Here is an 18,693-nt window from a genome sequence, read left to right as displayed (position 1 = left end):
AGCAGGCTCATACTGTAGCTGTTGTATGGCTGAGATCCTACCATGTGCTCGATCCACCAGCAGCAGTATTACTGTACTGCTGCTAAACCCAGGGTTACACCAGCTACAGTATTACTGCTTTGGCCTTAGCCATACTGTATGTCTTCAGTGCTTGTCTTAAAGGTTTTGTCCTCCCAGGTCTAGCTGCTACCCACCAGTACTCCTCTCCTCCAGTCATGCACTTCTCATAGACCGGCCCGTCCAGCTCGCGGTGGCTGGGGAAGATGACCTCGTTGTGGATGATGATGGTCTTTATGACCTCATTGACGTGTGCCTGGATGGCTACAGGGTCCTGTCCGTCGGGGATGGGCATCAGGGTGGGGCCAAAGCAGATGGCCAGGTTATAGGGATCCATCATGTTCTCATCACTGTACTGGGACAGACTGGATGGAAGGGAAGAGGTTTGAGTGAGTGGGGTGAACAATTAGGTCATGTTTACATTAAGAGATGAAAATCTGGCTGACGGTTGATTCCATTTTAAACGTACTTACAGTGCCTTGCGAAAGTATTCGGCCCCCTTGAACTTTGCGACCTTTTGCCACATTTCAGGCTTCAAACATAAATATATAAAACTGTATTTTTTTGTGAAGAATCAACAACAAGTGGGACACAATCATGAAGTGGAACGACATTTATTGGATATTTCAAACTTTTTTAACAAATCAAAAACTGAAAAATTGGGCGTGCAAAATTCAGCCCCCTTAAGTTAATACTTTGTAGCGCCACCTTTTGCTGCGATTACAGCTGTAAGTCGCTTGGGGTATGTCTCTATCAGTTTTGCACATCGAGAGACTGACATTTTTTCCCATTCCTCCTTGCAAAACAGCTCGAGCTCAGTGAGGTTGGATGGAGAGCATTTGTGAACAGCAGTTTTCAGTTCTTTCCACAGATTCTCGATTGGATTCAGGTCTGGACTTTGACTTGGCCATTCTAACACCTGGATATGTTTATTTTTGAACCATTCCATTGTAGATTTTGCTTTATGTTTTGGATCATTGTCTTGTTGGAAGACAAATCTCCGTCCCAGTCTCAGGTCTTTTGCAGACTCCATCAGGTTTTCTTCCAGAATGGTCCTGTATTTGGCTCCATCCATCTTCCCATCAATTTTAACCATCTTCCCTGTCCCTGCTGAAGAAAAGCAGGCCCAAACCATGATGCTGCCACCACCATGTTTAACAGTGGGGATGGTGTGTTCAGCTGTGTTGCTTTTACGCCAAACATAACGTTTTGCATTGTTGCCAAAAAGTTCAATTTTGGTTTCATCTGACCAGAGCACCTTCTTCCACATGTTTGGTGTGTCTCCCAGGTGGCTTGTGGCAAACTTTAAACAACACTTTTTATGGATATCTTTAAGAAATGGCTTTCTTGCCACTCTTCCATAAAGGCCAGATTTGTGCAATATACGACTGATTGTTGTCCTATGGACAGAGTCTCCCACCTCAGCTGTAGATCTCTGCAGTTCATCCAGAGTGATCATGGGCCTCTTGGCTGCATCTCTGATCAGTCTTCTCCTTGTATGAGCTGAAAGTTTAGAGGAATGGCCAGGTCTTGGTAGATTTGCAGTGGTCTGATACTCCTTCCATTTCAATATTATCGCTTGCACAGTGCTCCTTGGGATGTTTAAAGCTTGGGAAATATTTTTGTATCCAAATCCGGCTTTAAACTTCTTCACAACAGTATCTCGGACCTGCCTGGTGTGTTCCTTGTTCTTCATGATGCTCTCTGCGCTTTTAACGGACCTCTGAGACTATCACAGTGCAGGTGCATTTATACGGAGACTTGATTACACACAGGTGGATTGTATTTATCATCATTAGTCATTTAGGTCAACATTGGATCATTCAGAGATCCTCACTGAACTTCTGGAGAGAGTTTGCTGCACTGAAAGTAAAGGGGCTGAATAATTTTGCACGCCCAATTTTTCAGTTTTTGATTTGTTAAAAAAGTTTGAAATATCCAATAAATGTCGTTCCACTTCATGATTGTGTCCCACTTGTTGTTGATTCTTCACAAAAAAATACAGTTTTATATCTTTATGTTTGAAGCCTGAAATGTGGCAAAAGGTCGCAAAGTTCAAGGGGGCCGAATACTTTCGCAAGGCACTGTATAGTTACTTGTTTGCCTGTAGAATATATACGTTTCCAAAATGCTTATACTGTGCTTAGAGTCTGGACTCTAGACAGATTTGAGATCTGCATCATCTCCTCTACTACCTGTTGGCTTGGAATCAGTCTTCAACCACAGCTTAGTAAGTACATCCTTAAACCCCATTACCTTAACCCTCAACATCCCAGCTTAGCTAGAACATTCCTCAGTCTCCCTGTTTAGTTGTCACCTAGATTCTCACACCTATCCAGCATTAACAAGCCTGCCCTTCTAACTTCACAGTTTAACAATTATATATACTTTACAGTTTAACAGTTATATATACTTTTTTAATTGAACCTTTATTTAACTAGGCAAGTCAGTGTCATGACGTTGGCCTGGGGGATAAGTTTATGACAGTCATAAATACCTCTCCCCCTTTTTCCTCTCTCTACCCTACTGATGTTACATTTGAAAACCCCTTGGTTAACATAGAGATTCTGGGAACATCAGAAGGTGGGGGGAAATTAACTATATTCTGGTAACCCGACCAATTGAACATATGCAGTGGTACTTAATGAATATGATGTCAGTTCGGTTGTCATCTGAGACATTCTCATCAATGATAAGATGACATAAACTCTACAGTGGAAAGTCTACACATCAGAGTTATCGGATTTACATGGAATTGTTGTTTAATTTAAATGTTTAAATATGAAATTATTTGTGATGGAATGAAATGTGATTTTAGCTTCTAAAATGTGAGAATTGTGTTTTCATAAGGTTAGGGCTCTGCTCAATCAGTGGCCCGCCCCTGTGAAGAGTCATGGGTTATAAAACTTTTCAGACACATCCTTCTCGCTCCACTATATAAAGCCTTGACGAAAATGTAACCTCCTGTTCCGAGGATGTGAGGACGACGGTCTGATGTCAGAATGGTTCAGATAATAACTACAGAATGAAGACAACATCAGCGTGAGCTTTGATGGCGAATGGTATGAACTTTGAACTCTTATTCACTACAGAAGTGATACCTCCTAGCTGTTGATTTAGCAACAGCAGCTGCAAACGAGTGTTAGGAAGGAACAGACAGAGTATCCCGTCTATCACACAATGACATTACTACAACATTCTTCAAAGGACAAAGGACTCGGTTTGGCAACACGGCCTTCCATCTACCACCAACCTACTGAAGAGTAAATATTTATTGCATTTTCCTTTTCCAAATGGGCGGTAATTTAGAATGCATAAGATACTGTATTTACGATAGCACAGCTTCTTATTTTGTTACTCAGTCTTCCCGCTCTTTCACTCAAACCCAGCCCTTTTCTTTTGTGTAACAAGCTGTCATATCTGTTTCGCCCGCTAGGGATGTTTTCCTTTATGACGTCATTTGTAATCAAGTTATGATAAATTATGTGTATGTGTAATTCTGTGTGATTAGTTAGGTATTTAGTAAATAAATAATTAAACCCAATTTTGTATTGCTGATACAACTTGTTAGCCAGGGTTCGTGAAGATAACCAAGAATTTACAACTTTCAGATGAGACTGAATTAAGGTGACAATTAATATTGACTGCTATTGATGTGAAATATTACTAGGTCTTTAAGAGTTTATTCGGGAATAACAGCTCTATAAATATTATTTTGTGGTGCCCTGACTCTGTAGTTAATTACATTTACATGATTAGCTCAATCAGGTAATATTAATCACGGAGAAAGGATTTTATAGAATAGCATGTCATATCACTTAATCCGGCATAGCCAAAGACACGACATCAGTTAAGAACAAATAATTATTTACAATGACGGCCTGCGGGGGAACAGCGGGTTAACTGCCTTGCTCAGGGGCAGGGCGGCAGATTTTTTACCTTGTCAGCTCGGGAATTCGATCCAGCAACCTTTCAGTTACTGGCCCAACGCTCTAACCACTAGGCTACCTACCACCCCAAATAGTAGCCAATATTAATAAGCCATCCTGGTTTGGGGGGCAGTGAGACCATCCTTCCTTCCAGCAGCATCCTAGTTAGGTAGCAGGCCTACAGTATCTTCACCCTCATCTACTTTAAGAGGGGCTCATGATCCAAGCAGAGTGGTGTGGCGCTGGAGAGAAGCAGTAAAGACCTACAGCTGGCCCAGAGCCAAACTCTGTCTGAGTGGGGGGGGATCAAACACGGAGGTAAAAGTCAGGATGTGGAATCAAACTCTTTGTTCTGCAGGGGAGCCAAGCAAAAGGAGTATAAAATAACAGCCCAATAAAACAGGGCAGGTATATTACTGGGTTGAGGGATGACTTTCCAAGCGGGCCCGTAAACATGTTCTAAAGATCTGCCGACAGACGCGGTGGTAAATAGGACGTGAACAGTAGGGCTGTTCAATTCTTTGGAAAGTAATGCCATTTCCTCTGGCTGCTGCAGCAGAGGTTCACAAGTCTTGCTGATGTAGTGCAATACAGTGATTTTTCTATTCCCCAAGACTCTCAAATGTGTATAAAAGTTATAATTTTATACTTTTACCCCATCCCGTTAAACTGTATGCCCTTAGTGTATAGGTAGTCTGGTACAGGTTAGTGTATAGGTACTCTGGTACAGGTTAGTGTATAGGTAGTCTGGTACAGGTTAGTGTATAGGTAGTCTGGTACAGGTTAGGGTATAGGTACTCTGGTACAGGTTAGTGTATAGGTAGTCTGGTACAGGTTAGTGTATAGGTAGTCTGGTACAGGTTAGTGTATAGGTAGTCTGGTACAGGTTAGTGTATAGGTAGTCTGGTACAGGTTAGGGTATAGGTAGTCTGGTACAGGTTAGGGTATAGGTAGTCTGGTACAGGTTAGTGTATAGGTAGTCTGGTACAGGTTAGGGTATAGGTAGTCTGGTACAGGTTAGTGTATAGGTAGTCTGGTACAGGTTAGTGTATAGGTAGTCTGGTACAGGTTAGGGTATAGGTAGTCTGGTACAGGTTAGTGTATAGGTCGTCTGGTACAGGTTAGTGTATAGGTAGTCTGGTACAGGTTAGGGTATAGGTAGTCTGGTACAGGTTAGTGTATAGGTAGTCTGGTACAGGTTAGTGTATAGGTAGTCTGGTACAGGTTAGGGTATAGGTAGTCTGGTACAGGTTAGTGTATAGGTAGTCTGGTACAGGTTAGTGTATAGGTAGTCTGGTACAGGTTAGGGTATAGGTAGTCTGGTACAGGTTAGTGTATAGGTAGTCTGGTACAGGTTAGGGTATAGGTAGTCTGGTACAGGTTAGGGTATAGGTAGTCTGGTACAAGTTAGGGTATAGGTAGTCTGGTACAGGTTAGTGTATATGTAGTCTAGTACAGGTTAGTGTATAGGTAGTCTGGTACAGGTTAGTGTATAGGTAGTCTGGTACAGGTTAGGGTATAGGTAGTCTGGTACAGGTTAGTGTATATGTAGTCTAGTACAGGTTAGTGTATAGGTAGTCTGTTACAGGGACTCTATTAAAAAACAGAGGACTGTAAAACGTGACTTATGTCAATACGGCCGACTTACTGATTGAGGAAAGCGAACAGGTATCTCATGACGATGATGACGGCGCGAGGAAGAGTCACAATAATCTGCTGGACGTGATGCGCTCTCTCAGCTCCAGACTCCAGCTCTGAAACAGAGGAGGATCAGAGAGTGTCATGACATGGGAGGAAAATAAAAACACTCCATATTAATACAGGGCAACATTATGCTCCACTACACCGCCATGATCTACTGAATACACAGAATGAGTCGACCTTATCAAGGGCCTGGCAGTCATACTGCGGGTACAGTAATGACAACACGAACAGTCCTATCATTAATAGATATCCCCACCTCGTTTAAACCAGAGGATATGGTGATTTGAGTGACTGGGCTATCTGGGGCAGGGGGAAATACAGCAAGGCTGTGCTCAGTTAGTAGACTGTCGTGGCCCCATCGCTCCTCTCTTCCTATTGGGTTTCTATTAAATCACAGGCAGGCAGACAGCCGTGGTGTTGAGATTGTTTCCATGTGCTGCGCTGCGTGCCTCTCGTCCCTAACTTACCCCTCCCATAAAGCAGTGTGATTAGGGTGTTGTGGTGGGGATTGATGATGTATCTTTGGAGCCGGATGTTGGCTTCTCTCTCTTCTATTCTGACTCAATCTCTACTCAGTGACGGACGGGGAATAATCCAAAAGGCATGTACTGTAACCAAAGCCCCAATGGTGCTATTTCACCAGCCAGATGGGTAGGGTTTCAGTTACCCTGAACACATTTACTACATTGACCAAGAGTATAAGGTAGGGCTTTAGAGTCTACTCACTGATAGTAGACATGAGGTCCAGGAAGCGTTCCTTGGGGAACAGAGGGTTTTCCAGACCCCTGAAGTACAGCTTGAGGACCCCTGCCACTGAGTTGATGTCATGTTCATTCTGGTCATCAATCAATGGGTCTTCACCTAGCCAAACAATAGAGCAGAGTAGAGTTAATAGTTCTGACCACAGCAACAGAACTGAATCAGTGAAACAATGAAGACTTCATTACCGTAAATCGGAATAAAAAATGATTGCTTGCTACACGTAGATCTTATATAATAGAAAATAACAGGTATACTGTATGGCTGACATTCAATGGGTTTGTCATGTTATTGATCCTGAGTTGTAGGAGAGAAACAGAAATCTAATCTATTACCAATTACCCCCAATCTCACTGGGGACCTACCTCTCTCAAATGAGTTTTTAATATCATTGACCTCCACCTGGGATCCAGGCACGCGGAATATGCCCTGCTGCTGGAGCCCTGCAACAACACATAGAAACATAATACTGAGTCTGAACCCACCATTATCCCCACACCCAAACGGCCGCTATATGAAAGACCAATGGAAAACACACAACAGAGAGCAGGAAATGTAATTTAGTCGTGACGGGACGTGTGTTTTTTCTTCTTCAAGGAGAGGGCCCCTCGGTCGGTCTGCCGCATATGGTTTCTGTTAGAGAACCCCTAATCAGTTTGTGGGGGTTTCATTAGGTCTAGGGGGGTAGGGAAGGGAGGGGGAGGGGTGGGGGTTACAGGCCTGGAGGCTACACCACTTTGGCTGGAGTCAGATGTGGAGGTGGACAGAAGGATGAAGATATGAGGAGGAAGGAAGGGAAGATTGGACTGATTTAGTAAACAAAGACCAAGGGTCCTGTCAGAAGTCCCTATGCGTGATGTGCTGCCACGCTACTGTCACGTTTTCCAAGCTGAGGGCACATGGGGCTGAGGTTTTAAATCATAGCAGGTTTGTCTCAACACCTGGAGATGTTTTAGTAAATGGATTACCTCTACCCAGAGGTTCTGTCATCTGTTATGAGATATGAAGAGTTCACAGCGGAGTTCACAGCTTTCTACTGGTGTTTTGAATACTGTTAAATGGTAGAAGCCATCAGTAAGGTGTGATTCTACTAGACTTACCATACAAATTGATGTGTCGAATACAGCTCTCCACCACAAGTGGAATAGGTTGACCGGAGTCCTGAAAGATAAATCATGGCAATAGTAAGAGCAAAGCATGGATGACTCACACTTATACAGTGACTAGAAAACCACACATTCTGTACTGGCCATATTGATAGATTCTGTTGCTTATGTGAAGCAGCACAGCATAATAAAAACATTTCAGCATACTGTACATAACAACCAATTAGGCCTTACTTCGCATTATACTAAAAGAAGAGGCAGAGCATTGATTATTCTAAGCATGCGCTGCACCCTGCCACAAAGAAACAAATGCCTCTTCCCGATGCTTCATAAACAGCAGTGTCCACCAGCATTCATATGAGCAGGATTAAAATGACAGATAGAAATCATTACTATTCACAGCCTCCTGTTACAGCAAGCAAGCAGTCATGAAACAAGAGGAGCAGCAGTGACATGCTATTGGAGCTTATTAGTACGACTGCGTGTGGAGGAAAGCAGGAATAGGCATGTAGAGCTGTTTGTGGTAATAGTTTTCAGTAGGCCCACTCTACAGCACCGTGCCACGCGCCCTACCTCCCATCCTACCAACCCCCAATGATAGTACCTGGTTGCGGGTACGGGCATTCCGTCTTCCCCTGGGACAGAAAGCAGCACAGCAAGGAGGTGCAGAGGGAGGGAGGCAGAGAGGCAACACAGTTAGAGAAGCACAGATGACAGATAGACAGAAAGAGCCCCATTCGGCGGCCTGGAGGATAAGCACAGGTCAGGGGCCACTGGGAGGGCTTGAGTTGCAGTGAGATGTGGGTGCATCGAGGGAATCAACTAGCACAGGGACCTCTGTGTAGCCATTATGGGGACTATGATACGCAGTATCCTCACGTCGGAAGATAAGCAGAGGAGAATCTGTGCTATGGCTCCATCTGAAAGAATAGGGAGACACTAACCCACTGCCACCCTGCCTGTGTGCATCGTCAGAGCCAAGGGAACAGAGGAAGTGGAGGTGAGGTTAAGGACAGTGGTTACAGGATGAGGGAGAGCAGTGAGCAGGAGGAGCGAGAGAGAGGGAGAGAGAAGGAGAGCAGGCCTTCTCCTTTAGCCCCACAGGGTTGCTCATTCACACAACCCATTGTGTGCGTGTGTGTGTGGGGGGGGGGGGGTACCTTGATGAATGTCTCCATATTGCCGTTAAACAGCTTATGGTTATAGACTGAGCGCGGCCTAGGCTTCCGCATTTTCTGTGGTTTAGGGGGGAGAGTGGGGGGCCTGAGGAGATGGCGGGTGAGGAGGGGAACAAAAACACCATATGCTGTGAAACGAACACGCAAGGCTGAAATACAGGTATGAAAACATCATCTCTCAATAGACTTCCACCTTCCAAAATGTCCCCCTGTACTCTGTTTATCAAGAGGAAATGTGTGTAGGCAGGAGGAAGTGATCCACATCTAAATGTTGAAAATTCAACCAAAACGAGACGTTTTATTACTGATGTGTGTTATTTAAACCTGATGGCTCTGCCCTGTAATTAACCCCTAAGCAGTGCTTGTCTGCGCCAGGCCTTGCTGCTGGGAGGTCCCTGAGTGGCTCTATGGCCGGAGGCTTCGGGCCCCTTATAAAACCCACTATGACTGACGTATTGAAAACTTGACTCCTAATGTATAGCATAATGTAAACATTATTAACCAGAACTAATAAAATCAAGCACACCTGCTGATAGTTCAGGTTATCCCTCACAAATAAATTACAGTGTGGTTAGCAGACCAGTGGTACTTCAGCAAGTCCCGTCATGGCCAGGGCAAACCAAAGTAGCACTCCAAACACTTATTTAGGCCTTATCGAAACTTAGAATAACATGACAAAGATGTTAAAATACACCTTGGGATTTCCTTCATGAATATCTCTCTCTCACACACACACCGAGTTGGTAATTTGCCCTCAGAGGGAGGTAGAGCTGACAATGTTCAGGTTTCCTATTCAGGGCCAGCCCCCCAACCCCACCCACCCAAACACACACTAACAGTTACCCATCACTCCTGATCCATCTGCACTGCGGCCCTGAAGCCCTTCCCAGAGACGGACAGATCAGTGACACACAGCACTCTCCTCTCTGCCATCCAGCCGGAACTCTAAACACAGCCTCAACCATTCTGCTCATTGTGGCTCATCGTTGCAACACATGATGCTTAGATTTGTATTAACTCCTGGCAATAAGGTTGATGAAGTATTAAACAATGGATGTCTGTGAACAAGATGCTCCGAGAACTCCATACTGTATGATCTGCAGTGGGGTTTTTTTTTCTTTATTTTCTATTAGACACCCACTGAAATCAAATAACCGTATAATATATATTTTATTGTATGCACCATGAGAGTAGTTCGGTCAAAGGCAGGGTATTTGAAATGGTTTAGTTAATCTTAAGACACCTTACCTCGTAGTCCCACATTCAGCCCTTTCTCCTGCAAACACAGAACAAGAAAGAAATGTCATTAAGAATATGCACAGTGCGCAGGCTAACTCCAGCTCCTCTACCAGGGCTCAGTGAAGGATTTCATGGGACTAGTCAGAGCTATTGAGAGAGAGCTGAATGGTCTAGGGACAACAGCATCCTTGAGACAAATGCATTGAGCTGTCACCATAGAAACCTCATAGGGGACCCTGTAGGGTGCAGGCCAGCTCCCTCAAGGAAGAAAAGGGGCTCTGGGGACTGGGGGTGCATCTCTAACTGGTGACACTGAGCGATGTCTGCACTGGCTCACTGAGCCCTTTGTCCCGAAGCCCTGCGCACGTCTCAACACACACACAGTAGCACATGGGCACGCAAAAACATCAAACCCAACCCAAACACACACACTTTCACCAATAAATGTTCTCGCTCTGTCTTTCTCTCACACACACACGCACGCACACACACAGGCACACAGACGCACACACAACCAACACACCTTGCTAGTCGAGCCTCAGGTAAAGACAAGACATTGAGTATAGGTTAGGCAATGAAGAAGTCAGTCAGTCCTTATTACTGTTATTCGTATGTGTCAGAAAGGTCCTCCCACTAGCTTTAACAGCCAATAGTTAATAAATAGAGTTTATTAGCTGGCGTTGAGAAAGGCCCTTTGTCTTTTAAATATAATCCATTGAGCATTGACTGAATGTGCCTCATTGTGTACAACAAGCTCTAACAGCACACTATTCTAGCATTCTGTTGTTCCCTTTCTATCAGTTTTAGAATGAGAGACGAGAGTGATGACTGACCCATTTCTCTATGCATAATGTTGGCAGTAGATGAGACTAGCAGTGTGGTCTCTGGAGCGTTCATGTGGAGAAACAACAGTGCATTTCCTGCCAGTCATTCCAGTGAGTGATAGTCTAGCCTAGCTCAGCTCAATGAACCCAGAAATTACACCCCCTTTCTCCAGCATGGGCAAAGCACAGGCTGGCTATACAAATTCAGTTTTAATTTCATATCCAAACATAAGGATTTAAGTGTCTCATTGTAACTGCAAGAACACAGTAGCATTTTACCCTTTGCTAAGCCCCGCCCCCTTTGGTTACTGTTGCAACCTTGGACAACCTTTTCGAAAGCCCAATTCCCCATTAAACCACTGGTGAAATCCCCTCACAATGATCTCAAACTGTGTTTTTAATACACAATGAAATGAAACACAGACTACCCCTTGTTAATCAGGAAACTATTGGATATGTTGTGGTGGACTATCATTACAATTGCTTTACGGGAACCTGGTAAAATTATGTTTGTGTAATTACCTGTCAGCATACAGTCAAAGCTATAATCACTTTTGGAGCAAACTACTGCCTTCAAATCGTATCCTGATGTTGACAGCAAATAGCAATGTTAGGAACATACATTTGAGAAAACAAGTTATATTAAGTGGCTAGTGAGACAGAGAGCTAGCTAACCAGCAGAGCCAGCAAACAATGAAGCTTAAAAAAAGTATAATTCTGGATTCAAAAAATACTTAATTAACAGGTTCTGCATTTCAGGAATTACAGTAGCAAGTACTCCTAGTGCACTATTGAATTATTTAGCCATTAAAAAATGTATTTAAAAAAAAAAAAAACTCAAAATGTTTGCCCTAGCCCTCACTGGCTTTCGTGGGATTTAAACGTGACCATGTCCAAGGTGTCATCTTGACAACAGCTGCTATTAATTCGATTGCGATAAATTGCCCCAAATTATGGGGCGGGGCTTATTAAAGGGTCAATTGTTGACTGAAGTACGTTTGCTAAATGAGCCGAATGCTTTATGTAAAAACTTCTAACTCAAGGTTTCAGTATTCTAAACCAACAAATCAACCTACAGCTACATAACCTGATAATAGGCAATTAATCATCACAATGGTGTGTTTTTTATAACTGTCTGTGAATTCTACCTGCGTTAACTGTAGATATTCATGGAGATCTGTGATTTCCAGCTAGAACCCAGGAGGGTATGCAGCTGTCCTAGCCATGTTGAGTAGTTTCAATGTAGACATAGTGTTCTAGTAATCTATACAGCTAGGTCTGATGTGTGCACCATGTGGTATTCTCCATGGTCACTAATAACGCACGCGCACGCACACACTTAATGAGCAGGCCTGATTGAACATACACATGCTTAATGAGCAGGGCTGACTGATCACCTCAATAATGAAACATGTTTGGTACCTGCAGACGCCGTATGTCACGCCCATACACACAGCAGCAGCACTGGACCAACAAGATGGCGCAGACAGACACGTTTGCGCTGTTTCTAGCTCCTAGCCACAATCACACAAACAAACCAGCTGTGGGCTATGTTCACATGAAAACATGCTCAAGCTATCAGTTCATAGAGATCTGAAGATGACAGAGGAACATTCGAGAGGCCTAAACGAAAGAGAAAAATCCATGTTGAACAAGAGTGTGCACGTATGTGTGTATGAGTTGAAATAGGGGGAGTGTGTGCGTGTATGTACAAGTGTAAGTGCAGTGTTTCCTCTATATTCATTTAAATTGTTGCCACCACTGCAAAAAATATGATGTTACTGTTTATGTATTTCTGCCGAAACACCCTTTTAAATGGATTGTCGTTTACTTAAATGACTGGAAGTCTATGGGAACAGCTAGCATGTCATTGCGCTAATAATAGTAGCAATGCACCCACCCTTGCCACCACTGCTGAAAAAAATCATAGGGGAAACACTGAGTGTGAGTGAGTGAGTGAGTGAGTGAGTGAGTGAGTGAGTATGGCTGTGCACACACACGGCCCCAGCTGGTTGCTCCTGCTGTCCCTCTCTATTAGGTGAACCCCTGGTACAGCAGCAGCTGTGGAGATAGGCCTGTGCGGCTGGGAGCTGGGACAGCCTGATTGATTGGGCGTAAACTGCTCACGGCTGAGGTGACAAGGGTCCCCCTGGGAGGGGTCTCTGTGAGAGGGGCGGGGGTCCCTATTATCCAGACTCCTCCAGGACCCTGAAAGAGGCTACAGCACAACATACAGAGAGGGGAGGTGATTGTGATGTTATAATGTTTCGTTATGATACCTTTGATGTACTTACAGTCCTCGCCTTTGAATATGAACTGAACTCCTCTTCCCTGTTTTACTGCCCATTGAGGGGACACAAGTCCCTATGGTGTCCTCGCTCTTCAGCCTGGTTCAGCTCTCCTCATTAGATAAGCGCACCACAACACTACTTGCCCTGAAGGCGGCCATTTTACAGACCCATCACCTTTCCCAGGGAACCCTGGCTCATTATAAGCTAGGGGTTGACAGACTAGGCCTGGCGCCTGTCATTAACGCCACTGTGACCAGAAGAAATAGGAACATTAAGAGAAGGGATGTCGAACTAACATTGATGTCTATAGACATGACGTCCTTGGTGGAGAGACTTAGGGCACTTACCTTCTCCCAATGTCTGCTTCAGGAGGTCATGCTTGGCCTGCAGTTTAATGATGAGATTGCTGCCGTTCAGGAACTCCTTGAACTTCTGCAAACCCAGACAGACCAGATGAAAGTGTCAGTGAGTGAACAGTGTTAATGGGATGTGACTGGAACAGGCAGAGCCGGCCGCTATCCACCACAAAGGCCAGAGAAGACATTCAGTCTCACTCTGAATGGCACAAATTCAATCTGTTCCAAGGATAATCTAATTTCCATGTGATTTCCAAAGCATGCGTGTTTTGTGGAATGGTGTGATGGCTGATGGCTTTGATGTGCACTAAACTGACACTAAAGGTCCTTTTAGTCAGGGAAAAAGACTATGGTAGTACAGCTAGGTTTGTCACTTTAGTGTGAAACCGATATAACAGGCAGTTGCCCTGAGACATGGATGCATATCTTAGGGCAAAAGAGGCAGGTATGACAGCTATCCATAACAGGCAGGTATGACAACTATCCATAACAGGCAGGTATGACAGATATGTATAACAGGCAGGTATGACAGATATGTATAACAGGCAGGTATGACAGCTATGTATAACAGGCAGGTATGACAGCTATGTATAACAGGCTAGTATGACAGCTATCCATAACAGGCAGGAATGACAGCTATGTATAACAGGCAGGTATGACAGCTATGTATAACAAACAGGTGTGACAGCTATGTATAGCAGGGCAGGTATGACAGCTATCCATAACAGGCAGGTATGACAGATATGTATAACAGGCAGGTATGACAGCTATCCATAACAGGCAGGTAGGAATCTATGTATAACAGGCAGGTATGACAGCTATGTATAACAGGGCAGGTATGACAGCTATCCATAACAGGCAGGTATGACAGCTATCCATAACAGGCAGGTATGACAGCTATCCATAACAGGCAGGTAGGAATCTATGTATAACAGGCAGGTATGACAGCTATGTATAACAGGGCAGGTATGACAACTATCCATAACAGGCAGGTATGACAGTTATGTATAACAGGCAGGTATGACCGCTATGTATAACATGCAGGTATGACAGCTATGTATAACAGGCAGGTATGACAGCTATGTATAGCAGGGCAGGTATGACAGCTATGTATAACAGGCAGGTATGACAGCTATGTGTAACAGGCAGGTATGACAACTATGTATAACAGGCAGGTATGACAGCTATCCATAACAGGCAGGTATGACAGCTATGTAATAACAGGCAGGTATGACAGCTATGTGTAACAGGCAGGTATGACAACTATGTATAACAGGCAGGTATGACAGCTATCCATAACAGGCAGGTATGACAGCTATGTATAACAGGCAGGTATGACAACTATGTATAACAGGCAGGTATGACAGCTATCCATAACAGGCAGGTATGACAGATATGTATAACAGGCAGGTATGACAGCTATGTATAACAAGCAGGTATGACAGCTATGTATAGCAGGGCAGGTATGACAGATATGTATAGCAGGGCAGGTATGACAGCTATGTATAACAGGCAGGTATGACAGCTATGTATAGCAGGGCAGGTATGACAGCTATCCATAACAGGCAGGTATGACAGCTATGTATAACAGGAAGGTATGACAGCTATGTATAACAGGCAGGTATGACAGCTATGTATAACAGGGCAGGTATGACAGCTATGTATAACAGGCAGGTATGACAGCTATCCATAACAGGCAGGTATGACAGCTATGTATAACAGGCAGGTATGACAGCTATGTATAACAGGCAGGTATGACAGCTATGTATAACAGGGCAGGTATGACAGCAATGTATAACAGGCAGGTATGACAGCTATGTATAACAGGCAGGTATGACAGCTATGTATAACAGGCAGGTATGACAGCTATCCATAACAGGCAGGTATGACAGCTATGTATAACAGGCAGGTATGACAGCTATGTATAACAAACAGGTGTGACAGCTATGTATAGCAGGGCAGGTATGCCAGCTATCCATAACAGGCAGGTATGACAGATATGTATAACAGGCAGGTATGACAGCTATCCATAACAGGCAGGTAGGAATCTATGTATAACAGGCAGGTATGACAGCTATGTATAACAGGCAGGTATGACAGCTATCCATAACAGGCAGGTATGACAGCTATCCATAACAGGCAGGTAGGAATCTATGTATAACAGGCAGGTATGACAGCTATGTATAACAGGGCAGGTATGACAGCTATCCATAACAGGCAGGTATGACAGCTATGTATAACAGGCAAGTATGACAGCTATGTATAACAGGCAAGTATGACAGCTATGTATAACAGGCCGGTATGACAGCTATGTATAGCAGGGCAGGTATGACAGCTATGTATAGCAGGGCAGGTATGACAGCTATGTATAACAGGCAGGTATGACAGCTATGTGTAACAGGCAGGTATGACAACTATGTATAACAGGCAGGTATGACAGCTATCCATAACAGGCAGGTATGAAAGATATGTAATAACAGGCAGGTATGACAGCTATGTGTAACAGGCAGGTATGACAACTATGTATAACAGGCAGGTATGACAGCTATCCATAACAGGCAGGTATGACAGCTATGTATAACAGGCAGGTATGACAACTATGTATAACAGGCAGGTATGACAGCTATCCATAACAGGCAGGTATGACAGATATGTATAACAGGCAGGTATGACAGCTATGTATAACAAGCAGGTATGACAGCTATGTATAGCAGGGCAGGTATGACAGATATGTATAGCAGGGCAGGTATGACAGCTATGTATAACAGGCAGGTATGACAGCTATGTATAGCAGGGCAGGTATGACAGCTATCCATAACAGGCAGGTATGACAGCTATGTATAACAGGAAGGTATGACAGCTATGTATAACAGGCGGGTATGACGGCTATCCAGAACAGGCAGGTATGACAGCTATGTATAACAGGCAGGTATGACAGCTATGTATAACAGGCAGGTATGACAGCTATCCATAACAGGCAGGTATGACAGCTATGTATAACAGGGCAGGTATGACAGCTATGTATAACAGGCAGGTATGACAGCTATCCATAACAGGCAGGTATGACAGCTATGTATAACAGGCAGGTATGACAGCTATGTATAACAGGCAGGTATGACAGCTATGTATAACAGGCAGGTATGACAGCTATGTATAACAAACAGTTATGACAGCTATGTATAGCAGGCAGGTATGACAGCTATGTATAACAGGCAGGTATGACAGCTATCCATAACAGGCAGGTATGACAGCTATGTATAACAGGCAGGTATGACAGCTATGTATAACAGGCAGGTATGACAGTTATGTATAACAGGCAGGTATGACAGTTATGTATAACAGGCAGGTATGACAGCTATGTATAACAAACAGTTATGACAGCTATGTATAGCAGGGCAGGTATGACAGCTATCCATAACAGGCAGGTATGACAGCTATGTATAACAGGCAGGTATGACAGCTATCCATAACAGGCAGGTATGACAGCTATGTATAACAGGCAGGTATGACAGCTATCCATAACAGGCAGGTATGACAGCTATGTATAACAGGCAGGTATGACAGCTATGTATAACAGGCAGGTATGACAGCTATGTATAACAGGCAGGTATGACAGCTATCCATAACAGGCAGGTATGAAAGATATGTAATAACAGGCAGGTATGACAGCTATGTGTAACAGGCAGGTATGACAACTATGTATAACAGGCAGGTATGACAGCTATCCATAACAGGCAGGTATGACAGCTATGTATAACAGGCAGGTATGACAACTATGTATAACAGGCAGGTATGACAGCTATCCATAACAGGCAGGTATGACAGATATGTATAACAGGCAGGCATGACAGCTATGTATAACAAGCAGGTATGACAGCTATGTATAGCAGGGCAGGTATGACAGATATGTATAGCAGGGCAGGTATGACAGCTATGTATAACAGGCAGGTATGACAGCTATGCATAACAGGCAGGTACTCACAGTGAAGTAAAAGACCTCTGTCTCCTGCTGGTTGGCCCGTCTCTTGGCCACGTTCAGTTTGCTCATGTAGGTCTCGGAAGCCACCGATTTGATGGACTCAGTGGAGCGGCTATGCTGGAAGGCATCAGACACATCAAAGTCCTCCACAGTCAGCATGTCCTGGAGCATCTGCATGGTGGCGTCCAGAGTCTTCCTCACCTACAGCAAAGGCAAAGATTCAGCAACTCAAACCACAACAAAAAGAACCAGGATTTCCTCCTCAAGTCATCTGATTCCGGTCTTTTTGAACATAAAAGTAAAAGCATCCTATGCCACTTGCAAGGTCAAATGTGAGTGATCACTGGCATATCCCATTTCAAAGACAAATCGACCCCGAATAACAACGAATAACCTTTGATTGTAGCTGTTTGACACCAAACAGCCTTCACCTCCTAAGGCAGGTACACGGTTCATTCCTAGGCAGCGTACCAGACGACCTGCCAGTCAGCCATTCATCACAATAACAGCAGAATATGAAGAGCATCTGGCCCGGCTGTATGTAAAAGGTCTGCGGGCTCTTTCTATACAACACTGTGATTGATCAGGCTCATTCCCAGAGTGGCACGACTCGTCCATTACCCGGAAGTTATATGAAACGTTATGAGACATGATGAGAACCAGGGCGATATGAGACGGAGCCGAGGCGTAGCCATCAGGGCAGGTTGTAGCTAGCCAGCCAGGGTCATTAGCATCTCCATTAGCACCTGCATCCACTCAGAGGGAGAGAGAGCTGTGTGTGTGTGTGTGTGTGCTGCCTGCTGCTCCCACTGAGAAGGGCCACTCCTCACCACGCACAACACGCCATCATTAGGGATGTACTGTATCTACATGGAACATGCATCCATTACGGTTATCATACAAGCTCACAATCACAAGCTAAAGATACATTCTCAGCTCCCAGGAAGTGTGTGTGGGCCATTACATTGAAATTGCAATGGGAGTTGATTGTATCTATAGACCTGAGTTCTGGCATTTCAGAGACTTGGGAAACATTGGCGACAGGACGATCTCAGCGGGGTGATGCAGGAGACACACTGGGGGGGATGGACGCTACCGTGAGCCCTCACCTCTTCGTTCTCGATCTTGAGCGTGGCCAGACGGGACTGCAGCTGGTGGTAGCGCATCAGGAGCTCAGTCTGCACAGGCTGCTGGGCACTCACCTGGCACACCTGAGGGGGCACACGTAGACAGAGGTATGGGCTGAGCACTTGGATTTTCATTAAGTGTAC

General features: G+C 44.4%; 1 protein-coding gene across 2 annotated transcripts in view; it reads right to left on the bottom strand.

The window, feature by feature from the left end:
- The window catches only part of srgap3 (SLIT-ROBO Rho GTPase activating protein 3), a 120,705-nt gene that overhangs the window by 20,307 nt on the left and 81,705 nt on the right, over positions 1-18,693 (bottom strand). The window contains exons 8-17 of one of the 2 annotated variants that reach the window (XM_036950354.2): positions 18,532-18,633; positions 17,426-17,623; positions 13,435-13,519; positions 9,982-10,009; positions 8,716-8,818; positions 7,550-7,610; positions 6,815-6,892; positions 6,417-6,551; positions 5,635-5,740; positions 195-422 (exon numbers count right to left, since the gene is read on the bottom strand). In XM_036950354.2, coding sequence (XP_036806249.2) covers positions 195-422; positions 5,635-5,740; positions 6,417-6,551; positions 6,815-6,892; positions 7,550-7,610; positions 8,716-8,818; positions 9,982-10,009; positions 13,435-13,519; positions 17,426-17,623; positions 18,532-18,633 — 1,124 coding nt within the window. Of the gene's footprint in view, positions 1-194; positions 423-5,634; positions 5,741-6,416; positions 6,552-6,814; positions 6,893-7,549; positions 7,611-8,159; positions 8,191-8,715; positions 8,819-9,981; positions 10,010-13,434; positions 13,520-17,425; positions 17,624-18,531; positions 18,634-18,693 lie in introns of both variants that reach the window. The other variant, XM_090205686.1, reaches the window with a different exon arrangement.

Source organism: Oncorhynchus mykiss, chromosome 17, assembly GCF_057628025.1.
Source record: "Oncorhynchus mykiss isolate SJ-2025 chromosome 17, ASM5762802v1, whole genome shotgun sequence".
NCBI lineage: Eukaryota > Metazoa > Chordata > Actinopteri > Salmoniformes > Salmonidae > Oncorhynchus > Oncorhynchus mykiss.
This window is presented reverse-complemented; position numbering and strand designations above follow the sequence as displayed.